At 31.9% G+C, this 18,757-nt stretch overlaps 5 protein-coding genes across 5 annotated transcripts; 4 read left to right on the forward strand and 1 right to left on the reverse strand.

Moving 5' to 3' along the window:
• The first annotated feature begins 707 nt into the window (after positions 1-707).
• LOC18585857 (calcium-dependent protein kinase 5-like) lies at positions 708-2,072 on the forward strand. Its single transcript, XM_088802491.1, has 5 exons — positions 708-752; positions 786-1,299; positions 1,402-1,545; positions 1,704-1,856; positions 2,038-2,072. Exons 1-5 carry the CDS (start codon positions 708-710, stop codon positions 2,070-2,072), a joined length of 891 nt encoding a protein of 296 aa, XP_088658617.1.
• A 672-nt stretch (positions 2,073-2,744) lies between these two features.
• On the forward strand, positions 2,745-5,664 carry LOC18585858 (peptidyl-prolyl cis-trans isomerase CYP20-1). Its single transcript, XM_007008913.3, has 8 exons — positions 2,745-3,020; positions 3,108-3,152; positions 3,254-3,326; positions 3,931-3,978; positions 4,081-4,104; positions 4,621-4,803; positions 4,965-5,040; positions 5,350-5,664. The coding sequence occupies exons 1-8, from the start codon at positions 2,943-2,945 to the stop codon at positions 5,486-5,488; spliced, it is 666 nt and encodes a 221-aa protein (XP_007008975.3). The 5' UTR covers positions 2,745-2,942; the 3' UTR covers positions 5,489-5,664.
• Positions 5,665-6,338: 674 nt separating this feature from the next.
• ELF4 (EARLY FLOWERING-like protein (DUF1313)) lies at positions 6,339-7,156 on the reverse strand. The gene has a single exon (XM_007008914.3). The coding sequence runs from the start codon at positions 6,955-6,957 to the stop codon at positions 6,613-6,615; it is 345 nt and encodes a 114-aa protein (XP_007008976.2). The 5' UTR covers positions 6,958-7,156; the 3' UTR covers positions 6,339-6,612.
• A 2,786-nt stretch (positions 7,157-9,942) lies between these two features.
• LOC18585860 (DNA replication complex GINS protein PSF3-like) lies at positions 9,943-12,582 on the forward strand. The gene is made up of 6 exons (XM_007008915.3): positions 9,943-10,058; positions 10,145-10,213; positions 10,329-10,429; positions 10,988-11,080; positions 11,903-12,042; positions 12,124-12,582. The coding sequence occupies exons 1-6, from the start codon at positions 10,014-10,016 to the stop codon at positions 12,231-12,233; spliced, it is 558 nt and encodes a 185-aa protein (XP_007008977.3). The 5' UTR covers positions 9,943-10,013; the 3' UTR covers positions 12,234-12,582.
• Positions 12,583-15,569: 2,987 nt separating this feature from the next.
• On the forward strand, positions 15,570-17,572 carry LOC148760212 (RPB1a). Its single transcript, XM_088810586.1, has 3 exons — positions 15,570-15,607; positions 15,693-15,890; positions 16,954-17,572. The coding sequence occupies exons 1-3, from the start codon at positions 15,579-15,581 to the stop codon at positions 17,438-17,440; spliced, it is 714 nt and encodes a 237-aa protein (XP_088666712.1). The 5' UTR covers positions 15,570-15,578; the 3' UTR covers positions 17,441-17,572.
• The last annotated feature ends 1,185 nt before the right edge of the window (positions 17,573-18,757 follow it).

An 18,757-nucleotide genomic window follows, 5' to 3' on the forward strand; every position in this document is an offset into this window, starting at 1 on the left:
GATGAATCAGTTATAGGAACAGATAGAGTTGATTAGTCCCCTTCAACATTTAAAGTCAATTGAGAGTCACTGCAGCCTTGTAAAAAGAAGTTTTTGAAACCTTTAGGGCCCTTGAAAAGACAAGAAACATTCCTTTCTAATCTTAGGAACACCCGCTTTTGTTTGTGAAACTCCCAAGATGACAAAGAATAATTAGAACTAAAAGAAGAGCACCGTTATCATCGACAACTAAAGACTTTGTTAAGTCCTTCCAATGAACTCCTTAACTTTTTTACAAAGAAAACAACCAGATAAAAGCAACATCAGAACCCAGGATTTCCCAATCAGTGGAAGGAAAGTTTTCCCAAAACCTCCAAAATTGGCCGAGAAGAGAAAGTGCTGCCAACAGCTAAAGTATTTGGTTCTGATAATTAATTTTAAGAGCATTGACCTGTACGACCTTTTTTCCTTTTTCACGGTACATGGAACTGTACTACATTAAGTTATCCACTTCAAATGCTTTGCATGTTGTGATATTTGAGCGAGTGAAGGTAATACTATAAATATCTTGCCCATTAATTATCATCAGCCTTCACATTGAAGCCAGAGAGTTGATCCAAGGCCAGTAGTTCTGCCCTTGCTGCAGTATCAAACGTGATTCTGTCATCAGTTTCATGGGAAACACATGCATTAGATCTTTCAGGTCAGAATTTTATCAGGGCTACGATATGAAAAAGGAGAAACTTTCCAGTTCCAAGCTCAACAAGAACCCTGTCAAGATCAGTTACAACATTGACAGCCTGCAGGCTCATCATATTTTAGGCCATAAGACTCCTAATATTCATGACCTTTACATGTTCAGGCGGAAGCTAGGACAAGGACAATCCGGGGCTACTTTTGTTTGTACTGAGATTGCAACTGGGATTAAATATGCATGTAAATCTATACTGAAAGCAAATTTGATTTCCAAGGATGCTGCGGAGGATGTTAGAAGAGAGGTCCAGATAATGCAGCATTTGGCAGGTCAGAAAAACATTGTGGAGATCAAAGGTGCCTATGAGGATCCTTTGTATGTGCATATTGTAATGGAGCTTTGTTCTGGAGGTGACTTGTTTGATCGAATAAAAAAGAGGAGCCAATGTTACAGTGAAAGAGAGGCAGCTAAATTGATAAAGATCATTGTTGGGGTGATTGAGGCCTGCAATGCACTTGGGGTTATGCATAGAGATCTAAAGCCAGAGAATTTCGTGTCGGTAAACAAAGACGATGATTTCTCTCTCAAAGCCATTGATTTTGGATACTCTATCTTCTTTGAACCAGGTCAGGAATATACATATATTCTTAATTTAACAATGAATTAGTAACAAGAGAATCAAGTTCCTTTAACATTGTCTGTGGATTGGTGCTGCATGGCTGCTTTAGGCCAAGTGTTTACTGACAGGGTCGGAAGTCCATATTATGTGGCTCCTGAGGTAATCAACAAGCATTATGGACCAGAGGCAGATGTGTGGTCTGCAGGGGTTATACTCTACATATTGCTAAGTGGTGTGCCACCATTCTGGGCAGGTATTTGCTTATGAACCATGGTATGCTATGCTGCAACAATCACTCCACAAAAAATTACTGTTAAAAAGCATGAAAGTCATGGCAAAAAAACAAAGCTTTTTCTTTCTATTCTAAAATGTCTTCCAAATGCTGGAAATTCATTCTGCTTAACCTTTCAGAAACAACTCAAGCACAATTTGATGCAACATTGAAAGGGCACATTGACTTTGAATCAGAGCCATGGCCTAAAATATCTGACAGTGCAAAGGACTTAATCCGAAAAATGTTATGCCTTCGACCTTCAGAACGCTTGACTGCTGGAGCAGTGTTAAGTAAGTATGAACTTTCTATAGATTCTGCAGCTGAATATAAACAAATAATTTGAATTAATTTAGCTGCTTGGCAAATTGAGGACCTGGCATTCAGCTTAAAGTGAGTATGCTTTGCTGCTTTAAAGTGAACTGATGAAGCCCAAAATTTCATAGTATCTTTTCTTTTGCTATCTTTGTTTAGATCATCCTTGGATTTGCCAAAACGTAAAAACATGACCCTGAAGAATGCAGCAAGACATCACAGATAAAGCTCCAAGGTGGAGAGGGAGCTGAAGAGAGGAAGCCAAAAGTTTTCTTGGGCTCATAGAGCAAATCTTTTGAAGCTTTATGATCCTTGGCATTGCAAGAGCAAGACCCCATCTGTTTCTACTGTTTTCACTGCTTGATTTGCCTCTCATTCTCAAATGTACCAAATAATAAACCTGTAAACAAGATCCTTTGCCACAAGTTGGGGTTTGATTGAAAGATTGTCTGCTTAGATTTCTCTTGCCTGTAATTTTACCTTGATGCTGCTGATTTAGACCACAGTTTTTTTTTTTTTTTCTTTCTTGTACTTTGGTGCTACTCCTTGGTATGTCCCTTGTATTTGTTGTAGGCTGCAGCATAGTCTTTGCTCTAAAAGGGTTCCACTTTTATAATTTCTTTAAATAATTTTTTTAATCAAAGTTCGATATTTGCACGAAATATTTCAAGAATAAAATCTTAAATGCATCGAATCGATATGAAAAAGACATCTTTAAATTTTTTGAAAAGTAAATTAAGTCAATACAAAAATGAATAATTATCAGAAACAAACTTTTTCTTTGCAAAAATTTGTTTTTACGACTATGATATAAATTAATTTATTATTAGATATAGTGTTCATAGTACTTAATAAAAATATAGTACCTGCTACGATATCTTTATGGTTTTCGTTCAGACAAAGAAACATGGCATGACAAGCGAAGTTACCCAACAGCCAGTTTTCAACTGAACTTCCCGAGGAATGAAATCCAAGATTCCCTGCTAGAAGAATCAACTCACTGCAGAAGTCAAAAAGCCCCAATCTTTTTCCCCCATTGAAGCTGCTGAGAAACAGAAGCAGAGATGGCGACCAAAACAAGAGTGGTTTCGGTAGCTGTGTTGTGGATTCTAGTTCTTTTTGGAACCTTGGCTTTGATTCAGGTACCCTTTTTCCTCCTCTTTATTTCTTCTCCAAGAAAGAAAGTGCAAAAATGATTTCTTTTCCCTTTATTTTGCTGGTTTTTTCAGAATCGGTTAAGCGATGCTGGAATTTCGGAACCCAAGCTCAATCAGGTTTGCTAATTCATTCATGTAATTTGGTTTTTTTATCTTTTTCAATTCATTGGGTATATTTATTTGAATTGGATTTGGTCTTTTTTTTAATGTATTTTCAGGTAGTTGAGGATGATTCAGAAGAAGTTACACATAAAGTTTACTTTGATGTCCAGATCGATGGAAAATCTGCTGGTATGCTTTTGTTTTTGTTTTCTGTAAAAATGGGATTAGGGTTAAATAGCTGAATTATAGGTTAAATAGCTGAATTTTTCTAGCTCTTATTGCAAAGTTTCCATTTTTATTCCTTAATTAATTTTCCCACCATCTCTTTGTATGTAGTAGTAGGCTTTTTAGCTGTATTGCTGCATTAGTCTTTCTGCAGTAGACTCTTTATTGTCGAATTATAAATTTGGATTCTTGAAATGAAACATGCAATCATCAGTTAGAATGATAGGAGGATTAGTTGATGAAACAAAGCATTCATCTAACAACATAAAGATTTTCTTTTGCTGCAGTATGAGTTGAGTTAAATCTTTGTCCAAGCAGATTAGGACAAGTTAGTTGAAATTTTATATGGAAATGGTTAACTGATTGTATTCCTTTGCATGCGCGCTTTGATTAATAGTTATTCAAATTTACTTTCTATTTCCTTTTGATGTCTTTTTCCTTCTTTTTATTCTAAACCTTTTCAACTAGTAAGAAAATGTTCACATTATGCTTCTTCACAGTTATTTCTTGGAAGGTCCAATAGATACACTCACAGAATTATCATATGTTCATGGTTCTTTTCTTTCAGGTCGAATAGTCATGGGCCTGTTTGGGAAAACTGTTCCTAAAACTGCAGGTACATTGCTCAAGAACCTTTGCAGTCCTTTGATTTTCTTTTTCCTGAAAAGATAATGCACTTACTAATCATAATTTGTTTTTTTTTTATTTCTTTTTGCAGAGAACTTCCGAGCCCTTTGCACGGGTAGCCAAGTAACTTTTGCTCCCTTCATATGTTATAACTTTATGGCTTTGTATGTGCTGCTACTACAATTTCATAAAGTATGTGCTCCAAGTAACATGACTTAATTCTCACAAATATGAAGCACTCAGAATAATGTCTTGATAGGATACCTGTGGTTTAGTAAAGTATGGCGTAATGAAGGGATGATCTTTTCATCAGTTGCGGATATTTGATCATAAAAGCAACATATCTTTGAATAATTCAGCACTGTAAAGTTAATGCAAAAATACCTGTCTGATCCTGGCAGTCATTGGCAATGCTATATGGAATCTAGATGCATGGGATTATAAAATCAAGACATATGTAACATGTGGGATTCGAAAGTTTAGTTTGTGAAGGAACGTGATTGCCTTAATTAATTTAAAAGTTGATCTTTGCTTAAGTATTGATGCCTGACTTTTTCTTTGCTCTGATTAGTCATCTAGGAGAAACTTACTACTTATAACTGCCTACTTATATTCATCCCTTGTATCACAGGGGAGAAAGGAACTGGAAACAGTGGGAAGCATCTCCATTACAAAGGGAGCACCTTTCATAGAATTATTCCCAGCTTTATGATCCAGGGTGGTGATTTTACTCACGGCGATGGTCGTGGTGGAGAGTCAATCTATGGTGAAAAGTTTGCTGATGAGAATTTCAAACTAAAGCATGATGGACCTGGTAAGTTGTGATCCTTGTGTACCTTATAAATTTCCTTCATTGCTATCTTTCTGAAAGAGGTATTAGTAATTGGTCTTACATTGTACTTGAATGCTGCAAATGGCAAGGCCTGTAGTAAGTATGTTCTTTTACATTTCAAAATTTTCTTCATTGTTGAACAGGACTGCTTTCAATGGCCAATGCTGGGCCAGACACCAATGGATCACAATTCTTCATTACAACCGTAACAACCAGCTGGTATTTTATTTGGCTCCATACCACGTATTTAAGTTTATAGCATTGTGTGACTTTTTGTCTATTTTTCTTCCTTGTGAAAGATTCTGAAATGAGCAACATCAGTTTTCTTATCTTGTGACTGTTGTTTGTGTCAATCCTGTTTCCATTTTACTCATGAGCTTTTCGCAGTTCCATATTGTGGCTGTGAAATCATAAATTTGCATAAAGGCCAGTTCACATTGAGCATTGCCTTTTATTAAACCTGCATTTCTAAGGCGTCTTTTGAGATTTTCTCGAACTCACAACACATGCCATTGATTTCCTTGAAAGGTTGGATGGACGTCATGTTGTATTTGGCAAGGTGCTTGCTGGAATGGATGTTGTCTACAAGATTGAAGGCGAAGGAAGACAGAGTGGGGTGCCGAAAAGTAAAGTTGTCATTGTAGACAGTGGTGAGATGCCTATATAATAACACACGTTGTTTTCAAGCAAATGTAAAAACCTAAGATTCCCAGACTCCTATCTTGATTTGAAGATATTTCCTTCATATCTTTACTTTTGTGCTTTACTGTAATCGGTTGAATTTCCATGGGATCACTCTGTTTACAATATTCTTCCTGATAGAAACAATATGCTGATTCTTTATCTTCCTCCAACCCGAAAAGGCATGCCAAGTTGATGAAGTCACCTATTTGGTTTCCTCAGAACTACAAATACATTGTCATAGCCAACAAAATAAGATCACTGCAAACAGGTTTATACTGGATCGGAAGTCTTCAGTCTGACCACTTTTAGTTCACCACTGATTGCTTCTTTCTATGTGTTATGGAAGGAAACAGCGAAAAATGAATCAACCCCATTGCCATGGTGAACAACGGGAGTGATAGCTTGTTAGGATTTAGAAGAAACTTTCCATCAACAAATGATGAAAAGAGGTCAAAGTTTCATTACTAAGCATCACCTGCCATGCCATTTTGCTTCCTTAACGAATCATGTTAAGATTCCTATACTTGCTGGAAAAATGTTCTGGAAAAACTAGGCCTTTGTTCCAGGGTTCATAACACACTGAATCTTCATCTCCAACCAAACCATACAAGCTCATCTTACAAGATTCTACACATAACCCTATGAATCAGCAGGGATATCTTGTGAACTTAAATATAACAAGAGTCTAAATTCCCATGACCACCAAATTCACTTATACGTATATCTGCAAATGATAAATATTCCTATTTGAAGCATCAATTTTTGAAACCTTTTAACTCCAAATCCGCCACAGAAAATCAACTAAAATCACACGAATATTAGAAATCAACTCATAATAACAAAACAAAAAATAAATCCCCACATTATCTCAACAATGTTCTTGGAACACAAATCACAAACATGAAACAGGACACAAGCAATTATTCTTGGATAGACCAACAAGACACATTAAATACCTAAAAACCCTTCATTTTTTTTTTTTATTATAGAAAAGATAACTAAAGAACCACAGCAACAAAATAAAATCAGTAATGATAACTAGGGACATGATAAAAGTTCACACTTTTTGTGTTTTGCTCAATCAAAATTCAGCCTTTCCCACTTCTACTAGTCAATCCTGCCACCACCAGCACCATTCTTGTGGTCATCATTCCTGTTGTGGAACACGGTGGAGAAATTGGAAGACAAATCAGAGTAAAGCGACACGACCTTGGAGATGTTCCCGTTGATTTCTTGGATGAGTGCAACGTTTTTCACCATGTTGTCAGGAATCTTGGACTGGTGATTCTCGTTGACCTGCTGAATCAAGGCACGGTTCCTGTCCAAAACCGACTGGACCTGCTTGAAACTCTTGTCGAACGTTGCCCAAACTTCAGGGTCTCCTTCCACTTCCTCCAAATCTTGGTCCCGGTGGTGTTTCAGCTTCCTGTTGCTTGTCGGCTTGTTGGCCATGTCTTTCGATTCTTCTTTCTTCTTTCAATAGGAGGAATTGAGTTTGGTCATGTGCATGGAAAGAAGAGTACGGTGATCAGACCATTTTTGCTTGGTTTTGAGGTTTTGGTTATGAGTCTCTGCACAGAGAGAAAGGGGGGAGGGGAAGTTTGGGGTATAAATTATTGAAGGAGGCGGGGTCACCATGGGAAGAGGTGGAACTTGGAAGGAAGCTCCACTTAACGCGCGACCAAAGCGAGTGCCAAATTGTTTTACTTCTACGGAAAACGAGGTAAACTGCCATGTCTCTCACGTGCGTTAAATATCTTTGGGGAATTACCAATAAAAACCAATAAAAATGTTTTTTTAAAAGTAAATTTGATTCTTTTAGACTTTAAAAGCTTTTATATTTTAAACATTTTATTTGAAAAAAATGATTTAATTGTTATTTAATAAAAAAATTTCTAATAAATATCTTAATAATACTCGTTAAAATTACTATATTAAACATCATAAAATCATTATAATTATAAAAATTATTTTCTGTTTGATTTGATAAATATATAATCAATTTTTATTCGATTAGCAACATCAGCCTTTTCCTTTATCTTCCATTAAAAATTTGAATACCTTTAATCATACAAATATTCAATTTTTTAATATAAAATAAAAAAATCATAAAAAATAAATTTATATATTAATGCAAAAAAAACGAGAACTTTATTTCAGTACATGTAAAAAATAAACGAAAAAAAAAGTCAAATGGACTAAATATTTTAAAAATAAGTTTAGATTATTTTATTTATTTTATTTTATTTTTTAATGATAAAAATCTGATTATTTATGTATAATTTATAATAATAATAATAAACTTTCTTAAAATGCAACGCGAAAAAGTCAAAGAAGATCTTTAGGTCCCAAAAGTGTTGGCAGATGAACCCACGCGCCATGGTGTGAGAGTGGTAATAAAGGCAAACAAGAAATATCTTACGCTGTACTCCAATCGAAAGGGGCAAAAAAGGGAAAAAGTTCTTTTATTTTTTCTTGGGCAGAAAATATCTTCCCAAAAAATAAATATCGGGGGGGAAAAAGTGCACTTTCTTTTTAGCTTTATTCTTCTAGGCTGTACACGTCAACGGCGGGTCCCTCTTTCTCTTTTTATTAATTATTTTTATTTCATAGTACTTTTTCTAAATAAGACGAGGAAAAGAAAAATTTGTTTTGTCTATTTCAATATAATTCTGTCCCATCATTTTTAGATGAAATCACGTGTCACAGTCTCAACCATATCAAGGCAAATGTTAAATTATTTTTCTTTTTTTATAAAAAATAATTGAAAAAGATAAAAAAATTTGAGGATAATGTAAGGAAAAAAATGAGTGAAGAGATATAATTTGGAAAAATTTTGAATATATAAATAGAATAAGAACCAATCACAGATATTGACAAATTTTTATATAAAAAAATTGTTTTCTTTTTAAGAAATTGATTATAAATGTGATTTAAATATTTCATTTATGCATTTATGTATGTGTAAACACTAAATAAATATATGGTTATAAATAGAAATATAATTTTATTGAGCAAACAGACACTGTGTAATTGGCCTTTTATATTGGGCCAGGTTGGGCTTTTGAAAACTATCTGGCTTGATATGAGGCAGCCCATGGAACCCAGCAGGCAAAAGCCCATGACTAAACATTCGATAATTTGAGAAATTTTTGAACGTATAAATAATAATAATAAAAAAAAATAAAATTACCAAGGCAACTCAATTTAAATTCAACCTCTAAATTATATTAATAACAATAAAAACATTCTTATAAGTCGAGCTGATAGGGTCTCATTTAAATTTTCAATCTCATTCACATAAAATTACTATGATCTCTCATTTTCGTAAGAACTTATAAACGATCATAATTGAATGTTGTTCGATTTTTTTACCAAACCTCTGATCTTGGATTAATATCACAAGATTTGACCTTTCGAATTGTAATTAGTGTTAAACCGAATAACAACAAATATATAACTATGACGAGAATAGTAAGTCTATTCTTTTTCTCCTGCTCCTTCACTGGCTCATCATCTTCCAACTCATGGTAATGGTCTTCCCGCTCTTCATCGTCCTTATTCTCCCACTCATCGTGATTTTCCAGATCCCTTTCAGGGTTACAAGTCTTGTAAAATTTATTCATGATTATGAGCTGTAAAAGAATATAAATAAACATATATATATATATTTCATAAAAAAAATCAAAGAACATCAACAAAAAAAAAAAAAAAAACTTACAGAGAGTGGAAGAGAACAGTTGAGAGCTAATAGAAAGTATATCTGGAACCTTTAACCTCTCAAAAAATAAACCTAAACAAGTTTAATTTATAGGCTTAGTACTAAATATTAGTTCTATCTCTTAAAAGAGTTTAAATTTTAGTAAATGTTGTCCACATATTATAGTGAGTTTATTTTTTTTATCGAGATTTTTTTTATTAAAATTTTAAATATATTTATTATTGTTTTAAACAAATATTAATGTAAAAATAATAAAAATAGTATAGGAATATCTCTAAAGTAAAAGACTGAATCCATGAAGGTGAAATCAAAATTATCCAAAATGAAAAATTCTTGCTTATTTTGATGGAAAAATAAAATCTTGTTGATAATAATCTCTATATTATGTACTTCAATTGGGATAGAAAGAAATTATGAATTCAAACGGTAACGTTTTTCAATCGTTTTCTTTTAAAAAATTGATTATAAATATAATTATATTATATAATTTAAATATTTCATTTATGCAATTTATATGTGTGTAAATATTAAATAAATATAATTTTATTGAGCAACATACAGTGTGTAATTTGCTTTTTAATATTGGGCCAGGTTGGGCTTTTGAAAACTATCGGGCTTGGATGAGAAGCCCATGAGATCCAGCGGGCAAAAGCCCATTACCATTCCCGCCTTTCCATTTAATTTTCCCTCCCAAATAACGATCCCCAAATTCACCATTGACAAGTTCTTCCTCCTCTTTTGGTTTTCAGAACCGAAAGAGAAACTGAGAGATAAATTAAGAACAAAAATGGCAAATTACTATAACATTGATGATATTCTTACTGAGGAAGAGGTGATGAATGTCTTTTTCTCTTGATCTTCCTTGCTTTTTCATTCTTGAATTCCTTATTTTGATGATTTTTCTTTTTTTTCTTTAAGTTTGTTCCAGTTGTATTTCATAAAGCAGCAAACGGAGTGATAATCGATCCGAGCTCTGAAACAAACTCTGTAATTTTTCTTTCGAAGTTATTGAATTTTTAGTTCGAATCGACGCTTAATTGATCAAATTTTCAAAGGTTTTTTTTTTGTTGTTTTTTTGGTTTTTTTCCTGTTTGGTTATCAGGTTGAACAAGGTGCAAAGGTGGAGCTACCTTTATGGCTGGCTCAGGAATTATACTTAAGGCAAGCTGTATCGATAAGCGTTCCCGCCTGTTTTAACCAAAAGTAATTTACTTTTTAATTTTGTTCTCGAGATATAGTATTAGGCAATTAATTTGTGTTTAATGTGTGGGAGTTCCTTTCCAAAATTGAATCGAATTTGTGTTTCTCGTGTTGAATTTTCATTTGCTATGTGTTCGGGATTATCTCTCAATAAAGGGTACTGAGTATTTTCTTTGACATTATTTTTTTGTCTTGCTCATGTAAACAAATTTTAGTTAACTGTTCAACCTGAAAAAACTGGAAATGTTGGATGATTAATGATGAATAATAGCATCTAGGATTTTTGTTCCAAAGCTCTATTTTGCAAGCTGTCGTAGTTCTGTCAGATGTGCAATTTTTGCCTCCATTGTTTGCCTTTCCATAAGCTATGTGTGGTTTTTGAATTGGGTGTTCCTTTATTGAGCAGAATGGTTATTACTCTTTACATAACTGTCCTATTTGCAGTGCAAGCATGGTGATTGACTTACGCATTTGGTTGTTCGGCATCTAGTTTTAAAGACTAAATAATTTATTTGTTTTTCTACTTCTCTTTGTGTGGCTGCTGGTGCTTTTTCATACCAGAACAAGGCTGGAAATCCAAGCTGATGCAGCATGTGTGGATCTTAAATCTCGGTCTCCATTTTTCTATGAATTTGGATGCAAGATAGCGCCGCTGTGAGTCTCTCCTCTGAGCCTTTTAGTTCATAGTACATGTTGTTTGGTTCATTCCAAAGAAAAGAAATTTTAAGTTCACATCAGAAGAGTCACTTAACTTCTTTCTTCTATGCTTATGTGAGTTTGAAAGCAATGGTGAGTGTTTTTTTTTTTTTTGGCACAAATTTGGCATTGTCATAATCTAGCCTTCTGCAAATTTGCAAGTGCAAAAAATATGTGCCTTGGGGATATCAAGGTTCTCTGAGATTGCATGCACACTCAATCATTTGGTTTTATTGCCACAGTTTATCATATTCTCCAACCAAAGTGGATCTGGACCATAGTTGAATAGCTGTAATCTTTGTACTCATGTTATCATTCTGGTTCCATAGTTTCTACATGCTTTCTGACCTTAATAGTTGCTTCAGTTTCCTATCAAGTTTCTTGATTTTTCAGATCTCTAATTGAAGTTGTTTAATAGATTACTTTAAAATAATGATAGGTAAGTTTGCTCCTCATTTTGAGTTCAGAAGTTTGTGTTTTGTGGCTTATCTCTATTTGTTGGAACAACTTGATGGTTATTATGAGTCACTGCTTCAAATGGGTTCTAAAACTAAATTGTGAACATTAGATGCTCGCTGTTGATTGTGATTAAGAAACTGTAAGCGTAAACCTTACTGAATTTGAGGTAGTTAGGCTAGTAGTCGGTTGCTTCTTGATATTTAATCTGCTACCAGATAGTTTTGTTAATTATCGTTGTGCTAAAATTTAGCATGTTAATAACCATGTATTGCATATGGAAAGTAAAATGGAATCTCACTAACGTTTACTTGAACGGGACAGGGTTGGTGATAAAACCGTTGAAGTCTTGCTCTTATCTGCATTTAAGATCAGGTACAAAGAGATCTTGACCAAGGCATACACTGCTGCATACACAGCAGCTTCCAAGTTCTTGACACTTTTAACAAAAGAAGAAACCAATTGTGAGTCATTTTCTTGTTTATTCTATACTTGTATGCCTTTTACATGTATAAATATTGGTGTTATTTTATTGTACGTTGTAGTGTATGAGGCAGCTCAGTCTTCAATGGCAGCCTTTAAGAAGTGGCGGATGGGTGGCCCCAGGCTTCAAAGAGCTTCAGTTCTTGGAAGGAAGAGGAAGCCAATTGAGTAGATGCCATTTTAACCTGAAGATGCCTCTCTCATAGTCACTTGCACAATGACATTTGTTAGTTAATTATGAGTCTCCCAATGTTTCAGTAACTTAACCTGAGGCTCAGAACTGGAAATTGATTTGTTTTACCATAGACAAAGACCTAGACATGTTACTTTTCTATTGGGTTCTGCTGTTCAGTGTTGTTTGGATTCTTGTTCTGATTTGATGTTCCGGTAACACAAATAACATCTGTAGCACGAATTTTCAATTCAACATTGTGTGACATACATTAATTACATTTGCTCTATTTCTAAAACATTATGATGTATTTGTTCTGCCAAATGAGACTTTTGTTTTTTAAGCCAAATGCTTCTATGTTCGCGTTAGTATAATTGTGTCTTTGTTTATTGTTTGCGACGGCTGCATTGATTTATGATTCGACGTTGAGCCAAGCTATGATCAGCAGATATTGTAAAGCTTTTTCTGTGACCTTTCTTTTCAACTGCAACGTATTATTTTCTTGAATGTTTTGATACTAAATTGATTTGCTTTTTTGAAATCAATGTTTATAGATATCGCTTATGTAAATTATTATGCAATATGGGAATTTTCTCTTTTGTGAACATACATGTTTACTTAATGTCTGTATTTTATGCATTCTAAGCTTGATTAATTATCTCTTTTTTATCATGTTCAAATTACCTTCAATTCTAAACCCTAGACCCTATAAGATAAGATGAATTGAAATTTTAATTGTCATCTATAATAGAATAAGGACAAAAGCAACTATATATTGAGTGTTTGATGTTGAGTCATTTGAAAAGTAGATCATGTTATCATGTGATCGAGTCTTTAGAATTTTTTATGTTATTTATTCATGATAGAAAATTGCTAGTTTCAATCGACAATGGTGATCTTAACTAAAGCAAAAGAACAAAATGGCCTAACTTTTTGTTTTTTGATTGTCCCATGGCATTGATAGTCCTAATTGATGAAAGGTTATAGCTGACTGATTACCTAACTACTTATCAAACTTTTCATACATATTTTCAAATATTATATTTTGATTATTAATATGACTAAAGGTGTGTTTTTGATCACCTAGTCTTATTTATTATAAAAAGTTTTTGTTCATTGTTTATTATGTATTATTTATTTGTTTCGATGATTTTTTTGTTATAATTGAACTTTGAAAAAGGACTTGTTTGGCAAAGTAGAAAATATTTGCTTCATCATTTAATTTCTTTAAATTTTTTAAACTGAAGTTTGATAAGTATTGGTTGGTTTAATTTAACCAATTAGTATTGATTGAAAAGATTACATGTTCATGATTACATGTCAATATGTTATGGTTTAATTGAACCCATCTGACTATTTGGTATTTAATATTTGTATAACTATTTATGTCTCCTCTATAGAATAAACAAAAAATTTATTATTTATGAAATATTATAAATATTTAAATAAAAAATTAGAAAAAATCTAATAAATGATATTTTATTGTTTATGACAAATTTTATTATTAATTCATATTATAAATATTTAAAATAAAATAATGACTATACAAAATAGAATAAATTAAGTTTTATTATTTATGAACTATTAATTCATATTATAAATATTTAAAGTAAAATAAAAATTATAGAAAATAGAATAAATTAAAATTTATTATTTTTGAAATATTAATTCATATTATAAATATTTAAAGTAAAACAATAATTATAGAAAATATAATAAATGAAAATTTATTATTTATGAATATTAATTCATATATAAAATGAATATCAATTCATATTATAAATATTTAAAACAAAATAAAAACTGTAGAAAATATAATAAATGACAATTTATTATTTATGATAAATATTTTTGGTAATTTTTATAATTAATTCATAATATAAATATTTAAAATGAAATAATGATAGTACAAAATAGAAAAAAATTAAGTTTTATTATTTATGAAAAATTAATTCATATTATAAAAATGTTTAAAATAAAACAAAAATTAGAAAAAATCTAATAAATGAAATTTTATTATTTCATCTTTATGATAAATATTTAAGATAAATTTTATTATTAATTTTTAATTTTTTTTACAATTGAACCTTTAAAAATGTCCTGTTTAAAAAAGAGGAAAATATATGTTTCATCATTTAATATATTTAAATTTGTTTATTGAACTTCAGTAAGTATTTGTTGTAGCTGAACTAGTGAACTTGCTGAGGCATCTTACTGCATTGCATGGTCCATTGTAAGAACCTTACTGCCATTGTAGAGCAGGACTCTTGGCACCTTATCTTTTTCATGCTTATGTATAAGGTAATCATCTTCTAACCAGCATATATATATATATATATATATATATATATATATATATATATATATATATATATATATATTGTATTATGTCATTAATCCATTTATGACAATTTGCTTTTAAAAAAAATATAAATTTGACAATTACCCATTTTCTTTTTGAACCATTTAAGTCACCCAATTTTCAATCTAATATTTAGATCAGATATATCTCAACTATACTTTGACTCCAACACAAATAATCCAAATTAGTTGCTTACCTTAAAATCAAATATTTTAATATTCTTCCTGGCTAAAATTTCCTTTCGAAGGTTCTACATGACTAATGATTCATGATTCATTAATGTCCTATATTTTTTCTTTTTTTCTTTTTCACTTTCTTTCCTCTTTTTCTTAATTATTATTGATACGTACATATATATATAAAATGCTTGTCCATTATCCAGATTTTTCTTAGGTAATTGAATGTTTTAATTAGTCAAAGGCAATTTTGCCACTACATTATTAGCATTATTATCATTTTGGCCATAACCCATTTTTATGCTTTTGATCATACATTGCCAAACGATAATGAAAATTTTCCTCGTGGAAAATTAAGAAGGAATCTCCTCTGGCCCAGTAATTATTGCGCAATGGTGGGCCTTCAGTACTTCACATCACTTTCTTTTAGATTGAAAATTGGCTTTTTTATTTTTTTACATCGCGTGCCAAAAGTCGCGTTTTACAATGGCTCAAGGGGTTGCTTGCAAAGATACGATATGCATTTTAGGGTCGCGGTCAACCGGAGGAATACTATTTTAATGTAACAATTGATATCTGGTATGGGTAGGTAGGCACCCTGTCCGTTTCAAGAATTAAATTCATTAGAATCCACTATATTGGAGCTGAGAAAAAAAAAAAAGTCCAATATTGGTTGGCATGCATGATTCGATATACAGTACTTAGTTTGACTAGGTATATAGGTTACCTTGTCACCTTATAATTTCCTTTAAAAACCAATCTGTGGAAGTGTCCCAGCATAACTCACCAAAACAAAAAGGAAAAAGTATGTCTCCTGCCGGAAGTCCTCCCTTAAGGTTGGCATCTCTCCCTTGTTTGTATTGTTTATTAATGCATGTTTCTTAGACCGAAGATAATGCCTTCCCCCCCCTCTTGTTGCAGCAACAGCAGTAGCTCGGACAACTATATGTTTGCTATTTGCGTCTTTCTGGTAACTGTATTCCTGGCTCTCGTCTTTCTGGTGGGGCATGATGCATGCGGAAAGCTCCATGCTATTTCATCTGTCTCCAATTTTTTAAACCAACTGCTTGGTCGCGGTGGTCACCATAATCAAGAAAGATTTCGTTGTCTTACTTCAAGGTTAGTAGCACTAACACCTCTTCTTCTTCTTCTTCTTCTTTTCTTTTGCTGTTGAATTTACAAAACCTATACTTTACAATAAGATTTTACTTTACATGCATGATATCTGAAAAATCTTCTAAATTATTCAAAAAAAATTTAAATAAATCCTTATATTTTTATTACATTCAAATCTTCATATTTTTATTTTAAATTAAATAAATTATTATATTTTTATTTTTAATCAAATAAACTCTTGTAACTAATGATTCATTTAATCAAAATGTCATTTATTATTTAATATTACGTGATCATAATATAAAATGTTAATTTATTATAATTAATAATGATATTTTGGTTTAGAGACGTTTGAGGGGCCAACAAAAGTTTTGTTAGACAAAGAATTGAAACGTTGTAATGGATATTTGGATATTTCGGTTGAAAAATTCAACTACATAAATTATTCCAAAGGCATCCCACTTGGAAAATATTATTTTTTCCTTTCCCCTAAGATTGATCACACAAAGCAATGAAGCATCATCATTTTATACAACTATTTTTCAATTATTTTTCTTTTTAAATCAACAAAGCATATTTATTTATTTTTATTGAACTATTTTATAACGATCATTTTGACCTATAATTATTTTTATTAAAATACTAAAATCGTTAATATATATATATATATAATACAAAAAATTAAGATCAATTAAAGAAAACATTAATTTAAAATAGAAAACAAAATTTTCATATATGAAAATCTCTCTTCTTTTTAAATTTTTAATTTATGATTTATTCACTTAACAAACTAATTAATATAAGAATATAATGAGAAATAAATAAGTAATTAAAAAGTATTATATAATATTTTTAATATATTGCAAAAATATTTTAAATATGTTGCATAATTTATGAATATTGATATTTTAAATTATTTTCTGATTATCAAATAGAACCTTAAAATGCATCTACTTTCAAAAAAACCCATTTTGCTATCTCTTTCTACCTGTAAGCTTTTATACTGATTTGATCTTTTAGTGAATGTTTTCTTGAACCAAAATACTGCCTTTTCGCCTTATTGCAGCAACAGTAGCACGGCCAGCAACCCTAAGCATGCCATTTTTGGCTTCCTAATAGCTGTATTGCTCGCTCTGTTGCCACTGAAGTTCGGTTCCATGAATCCTCCTGTACCTCCGTTTGAGACCTACAGTGCGATCCTGTCCACATTTCTCATCATTACGGTTTTATACGCTGTAGCTTGGGCAATCGAAACTAAACTTGGAACCAACAACAATTCATATCGACTTCTCATGAGCAACATCAGTTTCTTATTGGGAGGTCTTGCCACAGTTCTACTTGTATTGATCCTTGTCCCGGGTCTTGGGTATTTTGCTCTTGTCATTTGGACCCTCTTTCTTGTCAAGTTCATATATGAAGCATGCCAAAAGCTCCATCAGCTGTACGGGGCAATTTCACTTGCTTCTAATTTATGGAATGAACTGCGGGGTCGTGGTCGCGGTGGCCATGGCGGTGATTATCAGAATGAAGGAAGAATTATGCTACCTGTTTAGAGTAACGTGTGTTTATAGATACTTTTTAAGCTTAATTAAGTTTCTTTATTTTAATAAATGTGACATATGTAATTAAGTTTTTATCTCTTTGTACAATTTTACTAAAATAATAAGTTAATAACAATTCGTTGTGCATTCGTTCTCTTCTTCTTCGTGATAAAAGAGGCTACCTTACTAATTAAAGTGACTCTAATGTGGTTAATGGGCAATAGTTCACCTTTTATTATGCAATCTAATAGTACATGTACCAAAATTAAATACATTTTACTTTCTCTTAACGTACTTCTGTTTTTTTTGTAATTCTTCACACACATATATATACAAAGAACTGCACTTGAGTATTTAGTTTAGCGGTTGGTGCATAATCCCCCTGTCTTAAGAGTAAAGTTTCAATATCCTTTCTCAATTAAAAATATATATATATATACAAAGAATTGTAATATTTTTTTAATCAAATTGTCAAAGATAAACGCGTATAGAGATAAACATAAGATTTAAACTCATATAATCAACTTCCTATCCCTATATGTCAAAGATTCCACTGCCTTATGTAACTTTTATACTATATAATAATAATTATATATAATTATTTGATTAAAGAATATGGAAGACAAATCCTATATTCTCTATTTAATTCGTAAGGGAAGCTTCCGATTGATTAATAAAGCATTCCTCCCTAGAAAAGTCAGTCCAATTAATCTTGTTTCTATGTCTATCAACGGTTTTCTTACGCTATTGATTAAAATAATATTCCTCCGGTACAAAAAGTCAGTCTAAATGCCTCTCCCTGTTTCCACTAACCTCTTTTTTCTAATTATTGAAAGGAAATCTTATTCAATAAGAATGAATAAACAACATAGATAATATTCATTTAAAATATTATTAACACAGGTTCATACGCCAATATTTTTTAATAGAATGGGCCATTCAAGTCTGAAGAGGCAGGTAGGCACCAATTTTATATATGTATGTTTCGAGAACAAGACACATAAATGAAGGGAAGAAGATTTGGATTGACTTGGTAAAAATTGTATGAAAGATAGATAAACAAACAACTATTTTCCGTCTACTTTCTTTCCTTTCTTCCTCTTTTTCTCCCACCGAACACACAGTGGAAACTTAGCCTGAAAGTATCAGGGTCTCGACCAATAACCTTGCTTAAATATGTTAAAAAGGAAATTAAGATGTAGAGATAATTAGAAAGCTGGAAGTCGATGTAACTGGTGGGAAGAAGTCTCGTTATTCTGATTAGACAACGCCCTCCTCCATTGAAGGACTGGGAGGAGAAATTAAGATTCGCAATAAAGATGGAATACT

The sequence above is a fragment of the Theobroma cacao genome, chromosome 10, assembly GCF_053813885.1.
Source record: "Theobroma cacao isolate CCN51 chromosome 10, ASM5381388v1, whole genome shotgun sequence".
Lineage (NCBI taxonomy): Eukaryota > Viridiplantae > Streptophyta > Magnoliopsida > Malvales > Malvaceae > Theobroma > Theobroma cacao.